The 23698-nt window shown below is 36.7% G+C and overlaps 2 protein-coding genes across 2 annotated transcripts in view; both read right to left on the bottom strand.

Annotated features, from left to right (window-relative positions):
• Nucleotides 1-3135, bottom strand: part of LOC139141567 (polycystin family receptor for egg jelly-like) — a 35651-nt gene extending 32516 nt beyond the window's left edge. The window contains exons 1-3 of the mRNA XM_070711160.1: nt 3032-3135; nt 1722-1886; nt 335-950 (exon numbers count right to left, since the gene is read on the bottom strand). Of these exons, the coding sequence (XP_070567261.1) occupies nt 335-950; nt 1722-1775 (670 nt within the window). The 5' untranslated portion in view covers nt 1776-1886; nt 3032-3135. The remainder of the gene's footprint in view (nt 1-334; nt 951-1721; nt 1887-3031) is intronic.
• On the bottom strand, nt 2587-19977 carry LOC139141566 (scavenger receptor cysteine-rich type 1 protein M130-like). The gene is made up of 16 exons (XM_070711159.1): nt 19947-19977; nt 19218-19394; nt 18008-18148; nt 17122-17286; nt 16122-16262; nt 13412-13570; nt 11940-12074; nt 11643-11816; nt 10838-10972; nt 10232-10402; nt 8275-8418; nt 7754-7909; nt 6159-6287; nt 5067-5228; nt 3032-3172; nt 2587-2603 (listed from the first exon to the last, which is right to left on the bottom strand). Exons 1-16 carry the CDS (start codon nt 19975-19977, stop codon nt 2587-2589), a joined length of 2178 nt encoding a protein of 725 aa, XP_070567260.1.
• Between the last annotated feature and the right edge of the window lie 3721 nt (nt 19978-23698).

Genomic DNA, 23698 nt, shown 5'->3' with positions numbered 1-23698 from the left:
AATACAGTGTACTTGATTCAGGCCACACTTCTATTTAACAGAGCGCATGCACTTTACTAATTGTCTTTTTGACTCTGAACAACACCGATATGTGTTCACTGTTTTGTGCATCGCGAGCGTTATGAACATCTTTCTTTCCGATTATTTTTTTCCAAGTATTGTTGGACTGAGTTTAATATAGAATTCAAAATGTAATGTCAATATCAAAATATATTGTCACATCTGAGCAGGTATTGACGGATACCCACACTATGGACAAAGCTTGTTTTAAATATTATATCGAGTCAGCTGGTGTTCTATGCAGAATAGATACGAGGAATATGGCAGTACAAACCTAATTGCTGTGAATAGAGTTCCAAATAATGCATTTCGTCAATAAAAAATTCAGCAATCCTATTCAAGATATCTCGGGAGTTTCGTTTTCCTATTTGGAAGGAATATCCCGATTCCATCTCATAGAAATCTCTTTGTTGACCCTCAGTGTCTCCAGACACCTTCATATTATCAACGTACACTTTTGTGCCGTTGTCTTTTCCACAGAGAAACGTCAACTTCGACCACTCCTTAAAGTTGGCAACAAAGTAAACTCTCCACACCCATTCGTGTTTTCGGAGAGTCACTTCAAAATGGCCGTCAACATACTCAAAGGTGAGTCCTCCTGCGGATTGGTTATTTCCCATTTCCAGAATGACTTGATTTCGATCCAGTGTGCCAGTTTTAAACCAGAATGACAAAGTGAAAACCCCGGACGTGCAGTTTTGTATGTCTTCAAGGCAGCTTCCTGGTAAATCGCCGAGGTCAACCCAGTCAGGGGCACGCTTGATGGAAATGGCTTTGATGTTGTCCGTCTTCAACAAAGTGGGCACCCTCATGGACGCGCGTGTGCATGGCGCCAGGTATGCTTTCCTCTGTTTCGTCCAACGGCCAGTAAAAGTGGTCAATGTGGCCACCTAGAGTATTTCAAGAGAAAAAGGCAAGAAAGCATAATTGTTTCCCTCTTTTGGCTGACTGCTGCATATTACATACATTTATAATTATAAAGGAAACCAAGAGAAGGGCAACACGGATAAAAAAGCACCAATAGACTAATCGGGCAAATAAGATGACAGGGAGCGAAACACGCGCGCACACACACACACACTCCTCTCTCTCTCATCACACACACACACACACACACACACAAATGCATAAATCACAGCGAACAGGAGAAAAGACAATGGCGACATGAACACGATTCACATATCGTTTCAAGACTAAATAAAACACAACTAATTAATGTCTTCTCCTTTTCGCACTGTTGAAAAGCTTTTATCGATTGGTCACATGCTGTCGTAATCTACTCAAAAATTTTATCTACATAATCGCATACTATGTTGTTATGTCAGGGATTATATAAGTCTGCCAATATGACGCAGCGTGCCAGTGTAGTGAAAATCGTCATTTAATGTCGTTACAATTCTCTGACAGGCACAATTAACCTATATATTTAAAAATTCCTGATATATCGGATACAAGTAAATATTAGATGTCATTTGTTTGAATATTGAAGAAATTGCTTTTCAATTTAAGAAATTTTTAGCACTTCTGCCAGCATTGCATCGCCATCGGAAGAGTGTCCTTTGGCGCAGATCTGAAATCACTGCGTCACTACACAAGAGATACTTCAACACTGTAGATATGGTTTTACAGTGACGTCAGTGAGTAGATCGCACCTGTCTTACCTGTGCAGATGACTCCAGCTGCTTCCTGCGACGAGCAACTGCCACCAATTTCATAATCACAGTTCAACAGAGACTTTTCCTTTCCTGTGCAGCGAAGATTAAACATTTCCATGTCTCTACCCGAGAAGCCATTGTTGTATGAAGCATAAGCACGACCATGGTAACCTAGAAAAAAAAATGCAAAAAAACCATGTTCTAAAACCAACTTTTTCTCGCTCAGTAAACAGCGTTAAATATAACTAAATTCATGACAGTACATCCCATGTTTTGTAACATAGTATTTTCCATTGATATATTTTCTATATGCGTACAATTTGGATAATTTTAATAGAGTAACTGATTGTCGCCAGCTTTTCGTCTCATCAAAAGCCACCACGATATCATTACAGTTATGCATTGAACACGTGGTCGAAAAAGCTTTAGTAAGACAAATTATGCCTCAGAGACAGACATTTGGAATCTCAAACTATTCCAGTAAATTTTTGGTCTGCCACTTGTGAGGTCTCATTTTGAAGCTCATGCTTTCAAAATAATTTCTTTATCTTATTTTCATGAAAATCTAAAATTCAAATTTTCATCATAAAGTTAACACATGGACGGCGGCCATTTTGAATTTCAAATGTCGGGAAATATTGGGTTATTTATTACCCTTGTACAAATTTCGAAAAGATACTTTTGACTTTTATTCTTGATTTTGAAATTTCCCTCACGGAAAATTTAAACGAAAGTTTTCGAGATGCAAGCTATCTTTAACCCTTTGAGTGCTGTAAATTTTCCCACCAAAATTTTAGTGCAACATTTTGTCAATTTTTATTAATTTTTCTGTATTTATCTTGATAATTTTGAAGCAAATAGACATCACATATTAATGGCTGTAGCTTTCTATCAAAATTTTAGCAAAAATTAAAAAAAATTAAATTGACTGGAGTATATTTTGTATGGCGACCAAAATTGACTTTGGCGCTGAAAGGGTTAATACGGCACAAATCTGCTCAAATATAAAAGTGTTACCAACAATACAAGATCACCCTCCTGATTTAGTTAACCCTTTGAGCGCCAAAGTCTATTTTTGTCCCCTTTATATACTAAACCCCAGTCAATTTTTCTGTAATGTTTGCCAAAATTTTGAGAAAAAACTGTAGCCAATGAAATGTGATGTCCATTTGGTCCAAAATTATAAAAAAATTACAGAAAAATTCATAAAAATTGGTAAAATTTTGCATTAGAATTTCGGCGGGAAAAATACAGCGCTCAAACGGTTAATGTGTATCAATACTCAGTGGTTGAAGAACAAAAGAGCAAAAACTTACCCTGTTCCCTGCAGGCAACCATGGCATCCTGAATGTGCCAATAGTCATCACAAATCAGGCCCCACTTCCCGAGGTGGTAATACTCAATTAGCTGTACATTTGCAGAGACAGCATTCTCAACAGCTTTCAGCCGAAATGGAGCTGCAAGGCGAGAAAAGACAATATTCATCAGATGAAAAAGCACAGCATATTAAGGTAGTTCGCGCGTCAAATATAAAACACTTAAATTTTGTGTCCCTCAAGCACACTTTCAACTACTGTCTATCAAAATTAAGAATGAAAATCGGGGGTCCCAGTAAATTTGGTATTTAGAAAAATCAATTCCTCAATACTAAACTATATTTGAAATCTAAGTGGCTGCCATCGTTGTTTATCAAAACAGGAGAAAACAAAACTCCTTATTCATCTCCTTATTCATCCCCCACAAGTGGTAATCAAAAAGAATTTAGTAATAGTTTGAGAGTCCGACTATCTGTCTTCATGGCGCATTCTGTCTGAAGACCACTTGTAACTTCATTTGAGATATGCATACGGATGACCTATAACAGACACTTTGCAGGTTCTTGTCTTAAATTTTCGAGCAAAATTTCCCCAGAAAATGTGAAAGTTTACACCATTCTCAAACATATAAAAAGAACTACTCAAGATATGTGCAAATCAACTTGCCAACATATTTTCCATCATTTTCAATATGTGTTTTCAAAAGTAATTCTCTTCCTGAAATATGGAAACGGTCAAATCAAACCATCAGTTCTAACACAGGTGCACCCCAAGGTACTGTTCTAGCCCCATTTCGTTTTACTTTATACACGGCTGACTGTCGTAGTTGCACTGAGACCTGTCCACTTGGTTTGGTAGGCAAAATTAACTAGGACAATCATTCTCAGTATATTGATGAAATTGGTCGCTTTGTACAGTATTGCAAAGAAAATTACCTGCATCTTAATGTAAAGAAGACCAAGGAAATGCACATTGACTTTAGAAGAAATGCGAAAAACCTGACCCCATTTTAATAGACGGGGCCGAGGTTGAAAAACAAGTACATATACATATCTTGGTACAAGACTAGATGCCAAACTGAAGTTTTGTGATAACGTTGATTTTATCATAAAGAAAACTAACAATCACGTGTACTGCCTTCGTAAATTAAGATCATTTGATGTTAATCGAAACTCCTTTCCATGTTTTACAATGCTCCAGTTTTGAGTATTCTGTCTTTTGGTATTGTCTGCTGGGGTGATGTGATTTCTGGTCATGACAAGGGCAGGTTGGAGAAATCGTTAAGAAAGCCAGGAGAATTATAGGGGGAAACCAGGTATCCATTCAAGACCTGTATAATAGATTACTGATAGAGTGAGAAAGATATTATCTGACACGAATCATCCCTTGTACTAGTATACAGTGACTTTGACAATGAACGAATCGACAGAGTGGACGATTGAGAATACCAGGAACAAATACAAAGCGTTACAAAATGTCTTTTGTTCCGAGAGCAATTTCGGTCTATAATTCAGAATGTTTTCATAGAAACTAAGGACCGCGCATATGACCATTCGCACATCGTTTTAACATGCAGAGATATATATATGTGCATGCTTTTATGTCTACCTGTCTTTCTCTCTGTCTGTATTTTTTTGTGCTATGTTTCCATGTGGTTTTCATTTGTGGTGACTTGCTTCTGTTTTATTTATGTGGCGAGCAATCCAATTTCCAACGAGGATTAATAAAGATAACAATAATAATAATAACTACATATAATATACCATTTATCTAACATAAACATCTGACTAGAAACGAGATATTTTGTAATAGTAATTCTTCAGTGTCCAGTTTCCATGCAACGTTTGTTTTACCCGATCCTGATTCAAGGGTGTTTTCAGGACACTCATATTCATTAATATATAGTAACCATTTGCTGTGACTCGGGTGTCAATTGTTCAAGACTAAGCTTATGGAAACCAATCTCTTTTGATCTGACGAGGTAAAAACATAGTGGATAAAACGACCTGGATGTGATATCATAAATTACAATTACCTTCACATCTAGCATATGCTACATCTGGAGATGATATCCCACCAGGTTGAATCTGACACGTTTCAAGGATCGATGCTGAGTCGGAACATTCCACCGTAGATATATTGAAACTGACGTCAAGGTCTCGACGCGAATTGCTTAACGAATCACATCCAGGGAAGCCTAGATGTTGGCGGAAAATAAATCGGGTTAAACGAGGGACAAAGCGTCCGACACAGTTTCCAGTCAGATTTTGATAAAACTATGTCGAACAAAGTAGCTGTATATCAGATAAATATAAAGCTAACTGAAACGGCTAATCATTTTTCGAGAAGTAATGTCCAATTGCAATTAAAACATTTGATAAACAGTTAAGGCAATATCACGAAGACACCTAAGACAAACGTGTAAAAAATGTGACGAATGTTTGGTTAGAGGGGATGGTAGTCATCCCCCACAACCTATACGTGCGTCAGGAAAAATACAATTTGAAACCGAAAACGAGCCAATTATTTCTAAGGCTACCGAACTTTACGACGATGAGAAAAAAAATTAAGAAAAAATTGAAATGAAAATATTATTGTACTCTTACCTATTAAATTCAAGTAATGTTGAATAAAAGTGTCTTTGCGAAGCTATGAATTACTAGCAAATAAGCCATTCGGAACATGTTTTAAAAAAGTGCAAAAAACAAAAAAAAAAACCAAACAAACAAAATCAAAAAGGAATGAAATATGTGCATTCAATTTACACCATCATTTGAACACACCTGTTGAAATAACTCCCGGGAATACAAGTAAATTTGATTGCTATTTGATATACAATATTGAACATTCATGCCAATAATTAATATTGAGAAATCGGAAGAAAAACATTTCTGAAAGGCTACATATGAACATAAATGATGTCGGATCTGCAATATTTGATATTGTGGAATTTAAATAAAAAGAGACGAGTAAGTCTCTTTTCGCTGGGGATGGGGGTGGGGGAGCTTTATACCGCATGGAATCACGTTTTAAAGTTGACAACGGATTTAGACTCTGCAACAAGAACACGGCATGCATGTGTCGCGTGCATCAAGAGTCTGGCAATACATGTACAATTAAAACCTACCAAGCTCTTTGCAGACCACATCGCAAAGTTTCTGATCCAGTGTAGAATGAGGAATAGGCTCCCATTGGTTATTTCTGTACATTTGAATTTCTCCTTCGTAAGGGACTTCCCCGACAAGCTGAACACGTGCTGCGAAATGCAAATTTTAGTAAATATTGTAAACTAATGTACAATAAAGATTTACGTAAAATTATAATCGCATAGAGTGACTGTATCTTGAATGGACGTGACAACAAAGAGGTACTTTGAGCTGAAAAGAACATAAAGATGGTGTCCATGGTAATTATTATGCTACAGATTTACCTAAATCCCATTTAAAGTAGGCAGCGTTATGGGAAGATTATTGTAGGAGGAATTTGTGATGAAAATAACAAATACGTTGACCATCTTATGTATCGTTCGCATGGCGGATCAGGGTCTCTCTGAGGAGAGTAGCATTTTAGTTATGTCGATTAAAAATAGCAAAATAATACACAGCTTCACATTTTAATAGCAAATTACTATACTGAACGTTGAAAATAGTTCACCAAAACACCATTAGTCTAATGCTTGTTGGATTATTGCAATACAATATAACAGAACAAAACAAAAACTAAAATGATGTCTGTAGTTTTGACGTTGTGGTTGACATAATAACCAAGTCATCCGGAATTCCTATAAGTTAGCTATATCAATGCTAAAATAGATCTTTTCAATTAACTAGCTATTTAAATATTGCTAAGGCTAGGAAGAAACCTTGTATATTTTACTAACATTAACATGGATTCAATTATGATAAAGGGCGTTGCTTCTTGCACTGTTTGATCTCAACGATCAAGCATATCTTGTAGTGATTAATAAATGAATGTCAATGTGTAATTGTACTCACTTAAAAGTTATGGAGTGACTCCTCCAACAAATTTGGTTCAATTTACATTTGTGTAAGAAAAGGCATTATTACATATGTACCACAGATTACAAACATGTTGGCAGCGAAATAACATTGGTATTTTCACAGAGTTAACATAATCCCTCAATTTTCTGAAAAACTGTGAAACTTTCCTAAGTACTTTAGCTTTTGATTGAACTAATTATCACTGCTTTTAAATATTTAAATAATTGCTTGCTTTCAGCAAAATATTTTGCGTGTTTTGCCAACTGCAATTTTGTAAACAATAATGTTTACTTAGAAAACCTTGGTTAAGAAACTATTTCACGCTAAATTATGCAAATTAGTTATTATCTGGTACTACTTTCTATTGGTAAATATTGTCGCCCGCTCCTGAACAACAATATTGAAACGGATTGTATATCTGTGGAAAATAATTATTACGATTTGCAGAACTGTATTTATTTCGAACATTTGGAATAAGAATTTTATTATCGAAGTGAAACTAATATCTCGGCACGGACGGAACGAAAACTGTGACTACGATGGAAGTTGTACAGGCGAAATCTAAGATTAGCCGTCGACATCTGCAAGGTTTGCTTCGTCTGAATGCACTGGTATGGCAGCTACAATAATTCCTAACTTACAAGCTACAGAACACTGTATTTATGTATGAATGCAATAAAATGATGTGGATTATGTTCTCGAGGAAAATTGATCTACTTACGCTTGCAGATAATATAGGCTAGTCCTTGACTTTTGCAGTTACTCTCTCCAAACGGACAGTCAAATATGGATAAATCAGCACTTCCACACCCTCTGTCTAAAGTCCAAACATCAGCACTCTTCTGCTTGGGGAGAATGGCCTTGACATCCTCAAATCCTGAAACGGAGAATGGTAAAATGTCTTTGTCCGAAAATTCCGAGATATTGCCGCGACATGAAGCTTTTGGTATAATAGTCAAAGTGTTAAAATGAGTTTCCACAATTTTGAAACTTGTCTACGTTGGTTTTTCCACTGTCAGTGCCCTCACATCGGCATTTTGAATACAAAGGAACGCCCCTTTGACCATATATGGGCATATTTAGATAACAGGTGACTGTATACCTTTTATGACTCGAATGCTATCTTACCTAGGTGTGTTACAGTAAATTTCAAATCTCTTCATCGTTTTAATGGTTTTAATTACGAAAAATATGAGCACATTTTAACGTTCGTGGCAACTGTCTAATAAAAGTTGTCCATACCTAATTCTTTACAAACTTCCATGCCATCCCCGATGTCAAAATGATTTGCGCACACCAGTTTCCATTCGCCATTGTAATACACTTCCACAAAGCCATGGTTGTAGACGTTTGACCCGTCACCGTCAATTATCAATTTTACTCGTGCTGAAAGTTTACAAATTGAAATCACTTCAGAATATGACAATAATCTACTCGCTACATACAGTCGGTTTGTAATACATAACACATGCATAGAAAACTATACATTTCCATTTTCACATGCGTGGAAGTATTTTACTGGAAGAACTAGAACAAAACAATGCCTGTACACTATCTGTAACATCAGAAATATGCTCATAATCTTACACACAACTTTTTGCTACTGACCAATACAAATAACAAATGAATGTACCAGCTATTGTAGTTCACCTTCTGCTGTTGCAGTAGCTGATAGACCAACATTTGCAGCTTCATATAATTTAAAAGCGTGCCGTATGCCCTGTTTTAAAATTTTGGCATTTCTTATTTCGGAACATCACAAATCAAACGAAAAAATAAATAGAAAAGTGAAAATCAAATGGAAAAAACACGCCATCGGACCAGTTAGTAACATAACATGACGCTCTTTAAAGTGCCAAATTATTACGATGTGCACATTTTAATGGCCAGCTGCTTGTTCATGATAAAAACAACCAAATCGTACTCGATTATCATACTATTCGTTATTCATTTTGTAAGCCTGTAACGCAAAATGCCAGAAAACTTATAGCAACATCACCATGCATGTTGTACAATGACCAAACGTAACAGTAAGGTTACCTGTTGTGAGAACCTAATATAATATTATGATGAGAAAGGATGGTATGACGCAATACTCGCACGATAATTCAGACACAAAAATGTTATACCAGCAATGAAATAAACAACCCCGGGCTATCATAAATACCCATCGTGTTGCCCTTACCCCAGGCACGCGTAGTTTGCTAGGATACACAGACTCGGATGATTGCCAATGGGCGGGGCTAAAAGCCAGGTCTTTCATAGCCTCCACAAGGGCCGGTCGGAGGCATTGCCTATCGGCCTTCTGACCCAATCGCCTGTCTTTGCAATTACCAATACTGAACCTAAATACATAAGACGCGAAATGCTCAACTGAAGCTGTTAGGACACCGATACCTCCTCGATTACACTAGTGATCAACTGTTATATAGCTTACAGGACATTTCAAACAAAGGACAGATCTCACTAACTCCGCATGAGACAATATCTCTTAAAAAGACTGAATCTAGCTAACATAGAATAAGAAACTAGTTTTAGATATGCATAGTCAAGAGAAGTATATCTTGTCACTGGTGAGAAAAAATCGCCCATGCAAAGTTTATATGCGGGGAAAGTTCGACTGTGGTTTCTTTCTTGCTAAGGCTGCGTTCACAAATACGGTGTGTGTGTGTGTGTGTGTGTGTGTGTGTGTGTGTGTGTGTGTGTGTGTGTCTGTGTGTGTGTGTGCGTGCGAGAGGGGGAATTTGGGGGGATTCGAAAATTTTGGGGGTTGTAGAGGCGGACTTGAAAATGTTTTGGTGCCCTTTTACTTTTTACTTTTTCCGATTGGATTAACTCAAATCGACTTAGACTGATAAATCCAAAAGTCCACAGATGCGTTTAAAAATGACTTTGCGTGCATCCCTAATAAATGCGGCTATATGATAATTGGAGAGGGTGGAAAAATAGACGAGGTACTTGAAAATATTTGAGGGTATGGTGGGGGATCTGAAAAAAAACGCGATTCCTCCAGCCCCCTCTCCCCACCGTTATTTGTGAACGCAGCCTAAGTAAATGACTGGTCAGACAATAGCACTCGACGTATTCGGTGACGCAACAATTAGGACAGGGCGACATAGAGTTTCACAAGAGACCGCCTTCAACATAAGACGCGTCAAGAAAAGTTACATCAAAACAGAGTCGAGACTCAAAAACTCACGTTTGCAATGGACGATAACATCTGTTCCCTGGCTTGGGTCTTGGTTATAGTCACAAGCAAATAGACTTTTGGGGTTTCCGTTGCACTCTACCCCATTCATATGCACAGGTTGACCTGCATCCACAGGGTAATGTCCATTGTGGGAGGTGCTTGTTTCAACATCAGGAAACCCTGAAAAATTGTGCATCAAATTCAACAACAGACGAAAACGATAGTTACTATGAAAAACAATTACTATACATAAAATGAAAGAGTGGCGATCTGTATTGACCGAAAGGAAGCTATCAGCTGAATGCTGCATAATCAAAATATGATCACGGGCAATACGGTATAATCTATTTGTGTCAGATTCTTGGCAAATGATTTTCTCAAATGAAATTACTCGTTATAAGTTTACCAAAAACCATGCTCATTAATATACTTTTTGCATTAATGATAAATTTGTTTCACATATTGTGCGCTTGACGAAGTTTTCATCAGTTTTTTTTTGATAATCATTTTGACAACAGCAAGAACGTCAAACCATTTAGTGCGAGACCTTTTTTAACTTTGTGTAAATTGACAATACACATTGTGTATGTTCTAAAACAACATAGTTAAACTTACCGAGTTCACTACACAATATTTTTCCATCGATAGGATCCCACGAGTGGTCGAGAACTCTTCCCCATTCACCGTCCATAAAAACCTCAACTCTTCCTTTATTTGGGCTATTTTTCTCACCTACCAATCGAAGTTTTGCTACAGGCATAAAAAAGAAACAGACGTTCATAAAAAAAGTTTCTAAGGTTAGTTGCTTCTTCTCCAAACTGTATTCTATTTTCATGTCTTTCTTACTCTTACACAGCAACAGTTGACATAGCAACCATAGCTGAATTCCTGTTCTCAGTATAATATAAAATATCCAACATTTAAATTTTACAAAATATGGATTACGTGTGAATCCTTGATATGCTTTGTCTGTGGAAATAATAATTAATTTATGATTTAAAAAAACATTTCCACAGTTACACACTAGGCTATTCATAGACTTTAATGGGCTATTTAAATAGGTTTAAGTTTGTGAATGATGAAGAATGGCAAGCAGTTCAAATTCTTCACAACTAATACATAACTTGATTTTCACTACAAAAGGAAACATCACACCGTAAGCACAGAAATTACTTGCCAGCAGACTTACGGTCAATATGCGTTTAAGTAACGTAATGCTAATATCATTAAAATGTTTGACACTTGTCTTATAAACACAACATGCGGAAACGTATCTCCGTTATCCTACAAAACCATTTGAGTTTTCCTTTTTGTCACTGGAATATGTTGAATCTTTGTTTTTTTACAGTTCTTGTTTAACGCAAAATGCATATTGGAACGAAATGTATTAAGTTTGAACTATATACTTAAATAATAGCACCTTTACAAATAATTGCTGCATCACAATCGTCATTTTCCGTATTTGGTATTACTGATGGGCAGGATGCTAGTGTGTCTTCATATCCATGGCAGTCTATGTCATTCAGGAAAATTTCACCAGTTCCGATTCCATAGAAACCATTTGGCAACAAAATGGTTGAGTCGTCGGGAAATTCTATTCAAATAAAAAATGCAATGAGTTAACTCCAAAATTAGAAATCGCAATTAGAAGAGTTTACTTATCTCTGTTTAGGCACTTCAAAAGTTCATTTTATCTTAGATAACTTACTAAACTCACCTAACTGGCGGCATACTGTATGAACATTGTGGATGTCCCAAGAATTAGCGCACACTCTTCCCCACACTCCATCGATTTGTACCTCGAGTCTTCCTTTGTTCGATTCTTGTGAATCGACCAGTCTCAACTTCGGAGCTGAGAAAAGATAAGGCGTTTGTGCTCAATTTGTGGCATATTTTTGCGGAATGCAAATTGGTTCTGGGGCCGATGCAGGAATAACCATCTGACAATTAGCGAAACTGGAAGATATGAAATAAGATCAAGCTGGCAAATTTATAGAGGCCAGGGCTAGTTCGGAGCACATTTTTTAAAAATTTGAGCGAGGCAAAGTATTAGGTCAGTGCCATAGGGATAGCCTGTATAGCCTGTTCCTAAGTACAAGACAGCCATTCTAGCGTGCTAAAGGGTGGCATAGAAAATGAAAAAATACAGCACCCCAGCTATTTTCTCAAAGTATGTCGCTGAGATGTAAATTATTATGAGCAAACAATGATCGAGAAAATATCTAGCTGTTATACAAGCCATTTATTATCCTGGGCAACATAAGGACTAAAACGATAAATCATGAAAAGAAATTTGTAGAAGGATACATCAGGACATATTGATTGCATAGAGACCATAGGCAAAGGGAAACATATTGAATGGTTCCGGTTACCGGCCTACCAAACAAGCTACTTTTAACCTGCCGCTCCTAAACTTTTTAAAGCCATACAAAAGCGGAGAGATGAAAATAATAAAATAAAATATTAATATCAAATTTAGCAAAAATGCAAACCCTATGTTCATAGTTACACGCACAAATTTGCAACATTGCAGCAAGCGTTTCCATAATATATAATCAATTTCATTCAGCAAATACTGGCATGATGGCAAACAAATTGTTGACGCTATCTGGCTGCTGTTAACAACAAGCGGACTTTCGAAAAACAAGTTTTAGAAGAACACCGTCGTGGTTTTCCTTCTCGTAAAACCCACTCTGTTTGTGTTGAATGTGATAGTTAAATAGATAAACCTTAATGGCCAGGGCGGAATCTGTTATTTCCATTATATTATCAACGAAACAAAGAAAAAAGTCAAAGTTTGCGAAAATTTCCCAAGCGACGACAACTAGGCCCAAGAACTGAGAACACGCAACGCACTGTCACGCGCGCTGTAAAAAAATTGGCAATTCCGGAGATTTTTTCAGACGAAAAGTATCTCAACTTGGTCCACAAGTGCTCCATTTTATTTTGTGATTGACTATGATTTACGTTTCAGCTGTAAAGTTACGTTACGATACTTTGAGTTGTTAATCTTAGTATTCACATTCGCGGGCATGTAACAAATCATTATTGTGCATTTGTGGTTAGTCACGTGGTTCAGCTCGACCAATCAAAATGCGACTGGCAGGGCATGGTAATATAATGTACAATGAAATGAATAACTGTCTTGTTGGTTATCAATTCAAAATGTTGAAATATGAAGGGTCTGACCTTCACAGCGAACACAAGCTGATGTTGTCGTTGTGCCTATGTTTTCGTAGCGACACATCTGGATACTCCTTTCAGAACCTGTACACTGTAGAGAATTAACTTCCTGACTCTGCGCAGGGCAGTTCACACAGTTGTCATTTTTAACACCGTTGGAGAATCCTGCAATTATAAAATGGAAAATATTATTACTGGCGGAAAAAAAATCTGATTAAATCGGGACCATAACTGATATGTCTGGTACCATTATAAGCTTGCTCCATGGGACATGCAACTCAAAAAAGTTTTCAATCTGCCTTCGACCACAAGTCACCACTTTGGGCGTTTTTCATAATAGCTCTGAGATATTAACGATGTCTTACAATGAAAAGGTACAGACTGCGATTTGTTTTACTTGGAGAGGTGGCTCAAAAAACTCCCTCCGTAAAGGCAACTTCCGCCTATATGATCAGAAAACGTTGCTCCCTCATGGTGAATACGAAATGCTACATTCTCAGTATGACACTATCAAATCTTTTCAACCTTGTTACTGATATTAATTAACGAAAATTCCATAGTTCAAGGTAATACAGAGTTTTATAACACTGGCTCTTAAAATTTGCATATTTTATGAACTTTTCAAATAAGGAACTTATATTTACATTGACTTTACAAAACTTGACGAAATTTTATATGTTATCTAATTGGCATTTTGTCCATTCAATGAATTTTTCCCTGTAAAGAATTTAACTAAAAGGACATGACCAAATTAAAGTTCATTAAAGTGCTATGTTTACTGATGATAAAATGATATAAAAGTAATGAAAGACATTTAGAATTTTCACGTCAGCAAAGTGGAATTTTGCATATTTCATGAACTTGCACAATTCGGTATACAATACTTGGACGATTTGACCAAATATGATCAAATATGCTCCATAACGTGATGATACAATAATTTTATAGCAGGAAATTTAATATTTTCATTTTTGTTGATTACTAATTTCTATACATGATATTTTCAATTGAAGCGATAAATAATATTGCTCGTGATGTTGATCATACCAATTCCAACAACTTTGCAAACTTGTGCCAATGTCAGAGAAATTTGTCAATTTACTGACAAAAGTAACATATATTGACACATGGGAGCATTTTCAGTTCATATCAGGTACTTGATAGTGGATGGTAGGGCTTCTCCAAAGGCAAGTTGATAACGATGTGACTACGAGAAAGAGCCACGCATCACTTTAAATAACGAAGTTATATACAAAAGCTTTAGAAGTTAAATCTATCACTATCAAACGGGAATGTTTCAGTGTAAAATGTCAGTTCAATCAATTCAGCGTTTATACAGCAATAGTTCACATTGACACACACAAACTCTCACATACACCCCGCCCCGAGGAATTGAAAGGTAACTAACTATTTACTTTACAACACCGAGCTAGAAAAGTTTCAATTACTTAGCTAACTGCAGCGTGGAGTTTTAGAGCTATACCACAGCGTGTAAGCACAGTGAACACATCTAACACCTATTAAAGGTATACTGTCACCTGTTCCAATTTTGCCACAGTTACCATGGAAAGAGAAAAATCTAACCAATCACAGATTTTCAGCGGGTGGCCGCTTTTTAAAAACAGCGCCCTCACATGGGCATTTTGAATACAAAGGAACGCCCCTTTGACCATATATGGGCATATTTAGATTACAGGTGACAGTTTACATAGGCTAAGCTTTCTACTTTATTCAACTGGTAGAGCTATCCATTAGGCACAGGAGATATAAGGCCAGGAAGAAAAAATAAATTGTTCATCGGAATCGCCGCTTCTACTTTGCCCGATTTGGATTTTTTTTTATTTCGGCAAATTCATACTTCTGCATTGCAAATACTTCAGTACCGCCGCTGGCGGCGCCCTACAATTCGTCGGGTTTTCGTGGATATGTGGGATTCTGAATGAGACTTCCGGTGTGTCACCGAGCTCTGTCAACACGTTGTTGCGACGTCTGAATTTTGCAAATCACGACACAAACTGGGTCAATTTTTGGCTGAAATTTCTCCGTTTTGTCAAGGTTAGTACACCATGACTATTAATTTGATCGCCAGCATTCGACGTGATGGCCAACAGTTAGTTCCAAAGACGCTGTTCAGTGTTTGTCCTGATAAAACGTTTGGCGATCTGTTTACCAAGATCGTGACAGCAGACGATGGGCGGTGCATCGGATTGAATGAAAATTGCATCGAAAGTATAAAAATTTATGACAATGAGAGCATGTTGAAATACTCAGAATATGTCTGTGCAAACACCGACCGTATATGTAATCCCCTGTGTTATTATTGAGAAATATAGTGTTGAATTCAATAACCAGTATCAGTGTATCTTGTCTGAGATATTTCTGGTTAGCTTAAACGGGGAAAAGATAAATTTGCCTTGTCTGCATCCCGGCGAAAAAGTCCAAGTGACCGCGATTACCTTTAGCCTAAAAAATAAAAAAATTGTCTCTCGCCGCTCCTGAACCTTGATCCAAAAATTCCGATAAACGAGATTTTTTTCTCTGGCCTATATCAAATTTGTAATTCTGGGATTTTAACCACTTGAAAATATTGAAATAAATCGACCTAAAATAATAAAAAGAAACACCTCCCAAAATTAACAAATCTATGAATGGATTTAGAAAGAACATGTAAATTGTAGTGGCCAAGGCATTCCGAACATCCAAAAGGTCTTCTTACCTAACTCCTTACAGAGAACATCAGTATTGGTCTCAATCCAATGAGTTGAACCAATACTCTTCCAGGCATCACCAATTAACATTTCAACGCATCCTTCTGTATTTGAATTTCCTAGATTGCCTGAGTTCAGTCGTACAGTACCTACAAGATAAAAACCATGAATAACTATTGTACATATTCACACATATCTATCTATCTATCTATCTATCTATCTATCTATCTATCTATCTATCTATCTATCTATCTATCTATCTACTTATCTATCTACTTATCTATCTACTTATCTATCTATCTATCTATCTATCTATCTATCTATCTACTTCTCTATTTTTCTATTTTTCTATCTATCTATCTATCTATCTATCTATCTATCTATCTATCTATCTATCTATCTATCTATCTATCTATCTATCTATCTATCTATCTATCTATCTATCTATCTATCTATCTATCTATCTATCTACTTATCTATCTACTTATCTATCTATCTATCTATCTATCTATCTATCTATCTATCTATCTACTCATCTATCTACTTATCTATCTATCTATCTATCTATCTATCTATCTATCTATCTATCTATCTATCTACTTATCTATTTTTCTATCTATCTATCTATCTATCTATCTACTTATCTATCTATCTATCTATCTATCTATCTATCTATCTATCTATAAATCGATTTACTAGCGAGCTATCTAGCTAGCTCGATAGCGAGAGAGAGACGGACAGACAGACAGACAGACAGACAGACAGACAGACAGACCTGCACTACTTTAAATTTCTGTCGCACAGTTTGAGAAGGCGAGCTTTTTAAATATCCGGAGATATTACACAAGCTTTATCATCGTTCAGTTTTCTATTTCATGAATCAAAACTCCTGCAAATTTACTTTTCTGTAGTAGTTTCAGATGGCAAGCTTCACTTTCGTCACGCAATCGGGTTAAGGAGATTTAGGAGAAACACAGACGCTCTGTGGTTTTCATGTTTGAAACTTACCACCGCAGATGATTCCGACGGCCTCAGATGCGTTAGTTAGCATTGTACCCATACTACATTCAGAGAGGCTGTTTTCATTTACATGGCAATAAACCTTCTTTACGGTCTTTTGTCCAGTGCCATAGTACGATGCTGATACTACTCGAGCGCCATCTTCACGGTATCCTGAAAGCATGTACAAACACGTGCGCATAATTGTCATTACGTAATCTGAACTATGCAGAAATGTGATTAACTAAATTTGAATCAAGAGAATTTAATACAACATTGCTTGACCAAGACGATCTGGCTTCCATAACATGTTCCTCTTCTGAGCTACGATTAACAAATATTATGCAAGTCATAGTCTTTCACAGTTGTGTAAAGACCCGAGGAAAATAATAGAACTTGGAATATCACTGACCTTCAGCATGCGCTAGACATATCCAGACTTGACAATTGAAGATAATTCCAAATAACTAACAAACAGGATTGGAACTAATTTGGGATAATTGGATTTTCATATTTTGCAAATTTCTCAAAAGTGTTAGGTGCCATATAGCTGAATGTTGCAATATCGCAAATTACTCATAAAACAAGTGTGTAATATAAAAAGAAAAGCAGATGAGATAACATTTGTAGATTAAATCGACATTACTTCACCATCCAATTATCCCAAATTAGTTCCAATCGTGTTAACAATAAAGGAGTCTTTTTGAAGTCTATTTTGTGAACAGTAAAGAGCCACTGACATACACATCTGTGGCATTATAACAGTGTCAAAGACTTTCGTTCAAAATTTCAGGGAATGCAAAATATTAGGTGACAAAATAAAGATCAGAGAAAATTTTCTCACTATTACAGATGACTTTAATATATTTTGGTGGTTATCACACAGATAGCTTACCTAATTCCTTGCACACTACTTTGGCATTAGTTGTAGTAAAGCCATATTTGCTAACTGCCCTCCATTCTTGTCCCTCGAAGACTTCTAATTTTCCTTCATATGGGTTTTTGCCACCGACAAGCCTGGCCGCCATATCTTTTTCTGCAGTTATCGGAAAACAATGATGCGACATGAAAGGTGTTAGTGATACTATCCGTCATTGTCTGACAATCGGTTTTCAGTATCTGCACCTCGGTTTCTGATACACAGATTGACAACTTTTTCTCATATACCGCTTAAGGGTAACATTTTCCCGTGACAAGAAACTTCTCAACTATCACACTAATAACTTTTTGATAACTGTCATTAGCAAAGAATAGGGCGATATCCAGTAATATTAATCGGTATGGTCTTCCTTGCTGGAACGAAATGTTGATAGTCTCTACAAGCCGACATAACGTACAAAACAAGACCATAGTAGCAAATGCTTTCGAAATCAAAAAGGGCAGAACTTATGATAGTACAGACCTGTAGAGTAGAAATGAAAGAATGTTAGCCAATAATAAAACGTTTGTCGAATATGTTTATACGTTTTTGTAAACCGTCATCTGACTTAGATTTCCTAACGTTGATGCTGTGTACCAAATTGCATGATATATTGACCAATGATTTTTAAGGCATTACTGGATTTTACATGACTAACGAATCTGTGCATTAGGTTATATGTCAAGCATTAGTAAACCAACTTTGATGTAAATATTTAGGTAGCCTGACAGTTCTATAGTCTTGTTAATGACTTTACTGATTACTAGTATATGACTTTCTGCAATCAGGTTTAATAGGAAGACTAAGTGCACCAATTTCAACTGTACTCTTTTTGCATATCGATCATACTTAGATCCAATTACAGTGAAACTTGTCTAAACCGAACCCTGTCTAAACTGGGAAGCTGTCTAAACTGAACCCTATTTTAACCCATTTCAATAGAACTCTATATTAAAAGACCTCTATAAACCGAACACCTCCCCACACCGAACAATTTTCTCAGTCCCTGTAGGGTTCGGTTGCCCGGCATCTGGTGCGGCGTTTCGACTTGCGTAAAAGTTGACATTTTGCTGGGTAACAGCCACTGCTTGAAAGGTAAAGCAGTGTTAAGATGATAGCCTTGGATCCCACTAGCACGAACGCCTCGATTGCTCTAGGTGATGTATTTAGTTTTGTAAACTCTAACCTTCGCATTCAACAACGGCTACATTATCACAGCTTGAATGTCCATCTTCTTTTGTTAACTTGCAATGAAATATTGATGATTCATGTCCACCACACTCAACTTTTGACATCCAAATTCCCTTTGTCTTTCCATTTTCCTCTCTTTGCCTTCCAGGTCTGGGAACACCTCCGGAGTAACCTGAGATTTCAAAAACAGTGAACTCTTTGTATATAAAATACCAGGCTATTGGTGAGAACAATGTTGTTGACAAGCCACAGTTTACATGTTTGTTTTTGTAAACTTACAGATATTACATGCTTATCCCAATGTTCAAGCTGGCAACAAATGTTTTTCACACTAGAAAAGCTAAGCTCTTCGTGCCTGTTATACATTTTGACAATATTATAGATAGAATATGCTAATTTGAATATCAAGCGATTAAAAAACTTCGTTGTTATAGTATTCAATTTGTTTCAAAACCATTGAATTAACCTACCATGATTTAGGAGGCAAAATTCAAAGTCAGCGATACTTATTGCCTGAAGGTGAACCGAAATTGAAATAATTCAAAGCCTTTTGTCTTTTCAGCCTCATATTCTTTATCAGAACTTCTTTTCTAATGATCTGTCTCTCTCACTGTTCAGAGAAGGCGAAGAAAAATCACGTACTGAACAACATCCAACAGTTCCAGAGTGTTAAAGAATGCATAGCAGAAATAGCGTTCTATCGAATGTGAGATGTCAACACAACCCCCAAATGCAAAGAACATATGACCATTCATAGTCTACAACAACGTCGTTTCTCCATCGATATATACATGTATTGTTTACTTAGAAAGACATTTATTCAACACTTACCAAGCTCCCTGCAAATAACATTAGCTTCTGTAGTATCCCAGTCTGTTCCTTCACAAATGCTGTTCCATTTTCCTCGATGGAAAACTTCAACAAATCCTCCAGATATTCTAACGTGGCCTACAATAAATATTGAAAAGAAAATTACTAGTACCAAATTATTTGTACTGCCATGGTGGACAATGCCCCCCTCCCTGCCGTTCAGTCACAAGCAAAGTCATTTCCTATGTTGTTTGAGTGTATTTCTGTGTATGTATCTGTGTGTGTGTGTGTGTGTGTGTGTGTGTGTGTGTGTGTGTGTGTGTGTGTGTGTGATTGTTGAATCTTGGCCTTGTACGGTAGGCATGGAAAAAATATAACCTTCATATTGGGTTACTAACCCATCCTCTTGCGAGGTGGCCTTCTGGTCCTGTCTATGTTTGCTGTAATAAGTGTTGATGATGTGAACCCCGATTTTACTCTGAGTATTATCACTTATTCTTTACCCTGTTCTACAATGTTACACAAAGACATGATATATGGGTGAGAACTCGAATGCAACCTAATGGAGTGGTCATGGCACATATATGAAATGAAGTACTTTGCAACAATTTGTACATGACTTCAAAGAAGACTTTCAATACTTATATAATGGCATCATGGCATTTAAGCACTCTTGTCATTGTATGGTAAACCCACTTGAAATAGAAATAACCCTTCTACAAAACGACACACCAGACAATAAAAGTGGAATACATAAAATATTCGAAAGCTACTGTAAGACAAACTAATCTAATTCATATATGTGCAGGAAAAATTATTACCGAATAAGACATCGAATCAGCTATGCAAAACAAGAAGTGTTTATTGCAGAGACTTTGGCTGATATCATGGAATGTCAAAGTTTGAATGATGTGACATTGCTTTATCCCTTAAATAATCACATGGGAAACTAGGGATCTGAAGTGATATCTTAAGCAACCAGACAATGTCGAACTAGGTATATACAGACATCTTAACTTTATTTTTCTTATTTCGAATCGTCGATTCCAATTCTGTCGTGTATTAACAATATGAGACGAAAGTTTTCGGCTAGCATATTCGAAACATTTACATATGTCATCATGTAATATATAATGTATACTTTTCTGTCAAGAGTAATTCACGGTAATCTTCAACATGAAAATTCAAGTGTACATGCATACCAAAATCAATACCATAGTACTTCGTTTTTGTTTTTTTTTTTTTTTTGAGGAGAGCAAAATTGTACAAAATAGCAATGGACAACTTAGTAAATGTGTTTGCATAAGGTGTGCGTTACTGACAGCAGAGATCTCAAAAAGCTATATTACCCTTGCATACTACTCCGGCTGTTCGGTCAATATCACAGTCATTTTTTCCATTTTGTTTTTCGGAAGGGCAATCAAGTAGGCTTTGCTCATTTCCTTTGCAATCCACATGAGATAACCAGATTGGAGTTGCCGTGTTCTTCCCATAGTATGAATTCGTTGTGAACGACGTTGCGCCACGTATAAAACCTGAAAGGTAATTTATAGAAAACACATGAACGACTGCAAGCAAAGGCATTGATATTTTATGATGTGTTTCAAAGGTGTACGTACTCTTCGTACATTTCACAGAGTATTATCCTACCGACAAAACACGTATTCTTTATGTGCAAGACACTATTTACAGCTAGAAATATAACAGGAAAACTGGGAACCACATAAACAAACAAGCACAGTATTCAATCTCAGTATTGTTCTGGTCTACCCCACAATACAGCATGCGAAGACAGAATAGCGTACCAGTAAACACAAAAGCAAAACCAAAACATCAAAGCTGCATACTTGTTGGTAACACAAACTTTCGTTTAAAAAGAAAAAAATGGAAATATACAGGGTGTGCATGAGTTAGTTGCTGAAATACGTAACAGCATGGAGGTTAAAAGTTAGAAAAGGTCACATCAAAATTTTGTCCTCATACTTTCCGTGTGCAACATAAAATGGTCATCATTTCCCTGTATTGGTTAGCCTCCAATTAGGTATGCACATACTTAAAGAAGTATGTTAATTATAAGAGCGACAGTGTACCTCTTGCCATTTAATCCCAAAGCTTTAGTCCATGCAGTTGCGAAGATCGGCAAAAATAGGTCAAAGTTCACCAAAGGTCATCCTATAATTCTGGAAAAAACCTGTCCCATACCAATCAATATTCCTCACAAAATGAGCCTCTAGCCCATGTGTTTGCCGTAATATATAAATAGGTCAAAGTCATCCAAGGTCATCTGACTATTTGGTGAAAATTGTTTTGTCCTGTACCGGTCAATATCTTACCAAAACAGAACATCTAGCTTTTACTAGCAATGTCTAAGTTATGACAAAGTAGGTTGAGACCAAGCAAGGCCGCACAAATGGCTTTATCTGTTGTTTCATATTGATCAATATCCCAATCGAACCTTCTGGCTCGTGTGGTAGTAGAGGTATGAGAAAGTAGGTCAAAGGTTATAAGCTTCATACTGCACATTTCATGGAAACAAATTTTAGCAATCTTGCAAGTACTTAGACTGATGATGATATGAGCAAACTTTCATCTCAAATTGTCCGCCATTTCTTGAACGAAACTATTGGACAGGTTTGGACCGCTCTAAACCAGGTGTTACAAGTCGACAGTAATGAAGCAAGATTTAGGAAATTGTGGATGGGATTGGAGCTATTAAACAAAATATGGCGCCCAGTCGCCATAGCGAAGACATCACACCCGTAAAAGAGTGATGATTGTTGACGTTTCGATGAAGAACGTAAAACGATATAAACAGGTGAAGTGCTTAACGTTGAGTACTATAGTATATTGAAAGGGGAATGTATTTTGACGTCTCCTCTGAGCCACACTCACTCAGTTTCAAATTAGGATGTTAGTTGAAAGATCTGTGCAAAATATCACAAATTTGAAAAAAATTGCTTTCAAAATGTTGATAATGATATCGATCGCACCAGTGAGAGAAAACAATTGCAGATTGTGATGCATTGCATGGAACCAATGAACTGAATTATTTGATAGTTGCAAATTTTACTTAACTTGGATGATATAGTTTTCTTTTTCCCCAATACAATGACTGCCGACGAAGTGGTAAAGCTAATACAACAACAGATCTAATGTAATCCAGAGATAGGTTGGACCACTCATCCCGGGGATAAACTCCTATAAGTTTTCACTTTTTTCCTGGCGTTATATCAGCTAATTTATATTTTATTTTCAGACAAATTTAACATGATGTCTTATTCAAAGTGTGGAGCATGACATTTAACACACATTCAATGAGGGGTAACACCGATGACTCATTAGAATAGGAATTGCTACAAATGTTAGTAGATTTTAGTGAAGGGCTAATTAACCTAAGATAAGAAGTTCCCATGTAATAATAACAAGATTTATACTTCAAGGCTAGGAAATGAATAACTGTGCAGTTGATATCTTTGAAGAACAAAGGCCACAAGCATTACAAATACGTTCAGTCGGTGATGGCGCTGTTCTTTGTATTATTCCAGGGACCACTATCGATACTAAAAGAAAGTCCGCGCGACCATAAGCACGCGCGCGCGCAAACACACACATACACACACACACACACACACACACACACACATACACACATATATGCGCGTTTGT

This window comes from Ptychodera flava, chromosome 10 (genome assembly GCF_041260155.1).
Source record: "Ptychodera flava strain L36383 chromosome 10, AS_Pfla_20210202, whole genome shotgun sequence".
In the NCBI taxonomy this organism is placed as follows: domain Eukaryota; kingdom Metazoa; phylum Hemichordata; class Enteropneusta; family Ptychoderidae; genus Ptychodera; species Ptychodera flava.
Note: the sequence above shows the minus strand (reverse complement) of the source record. Positions and strands in the feature narration are given on the sequence as shown.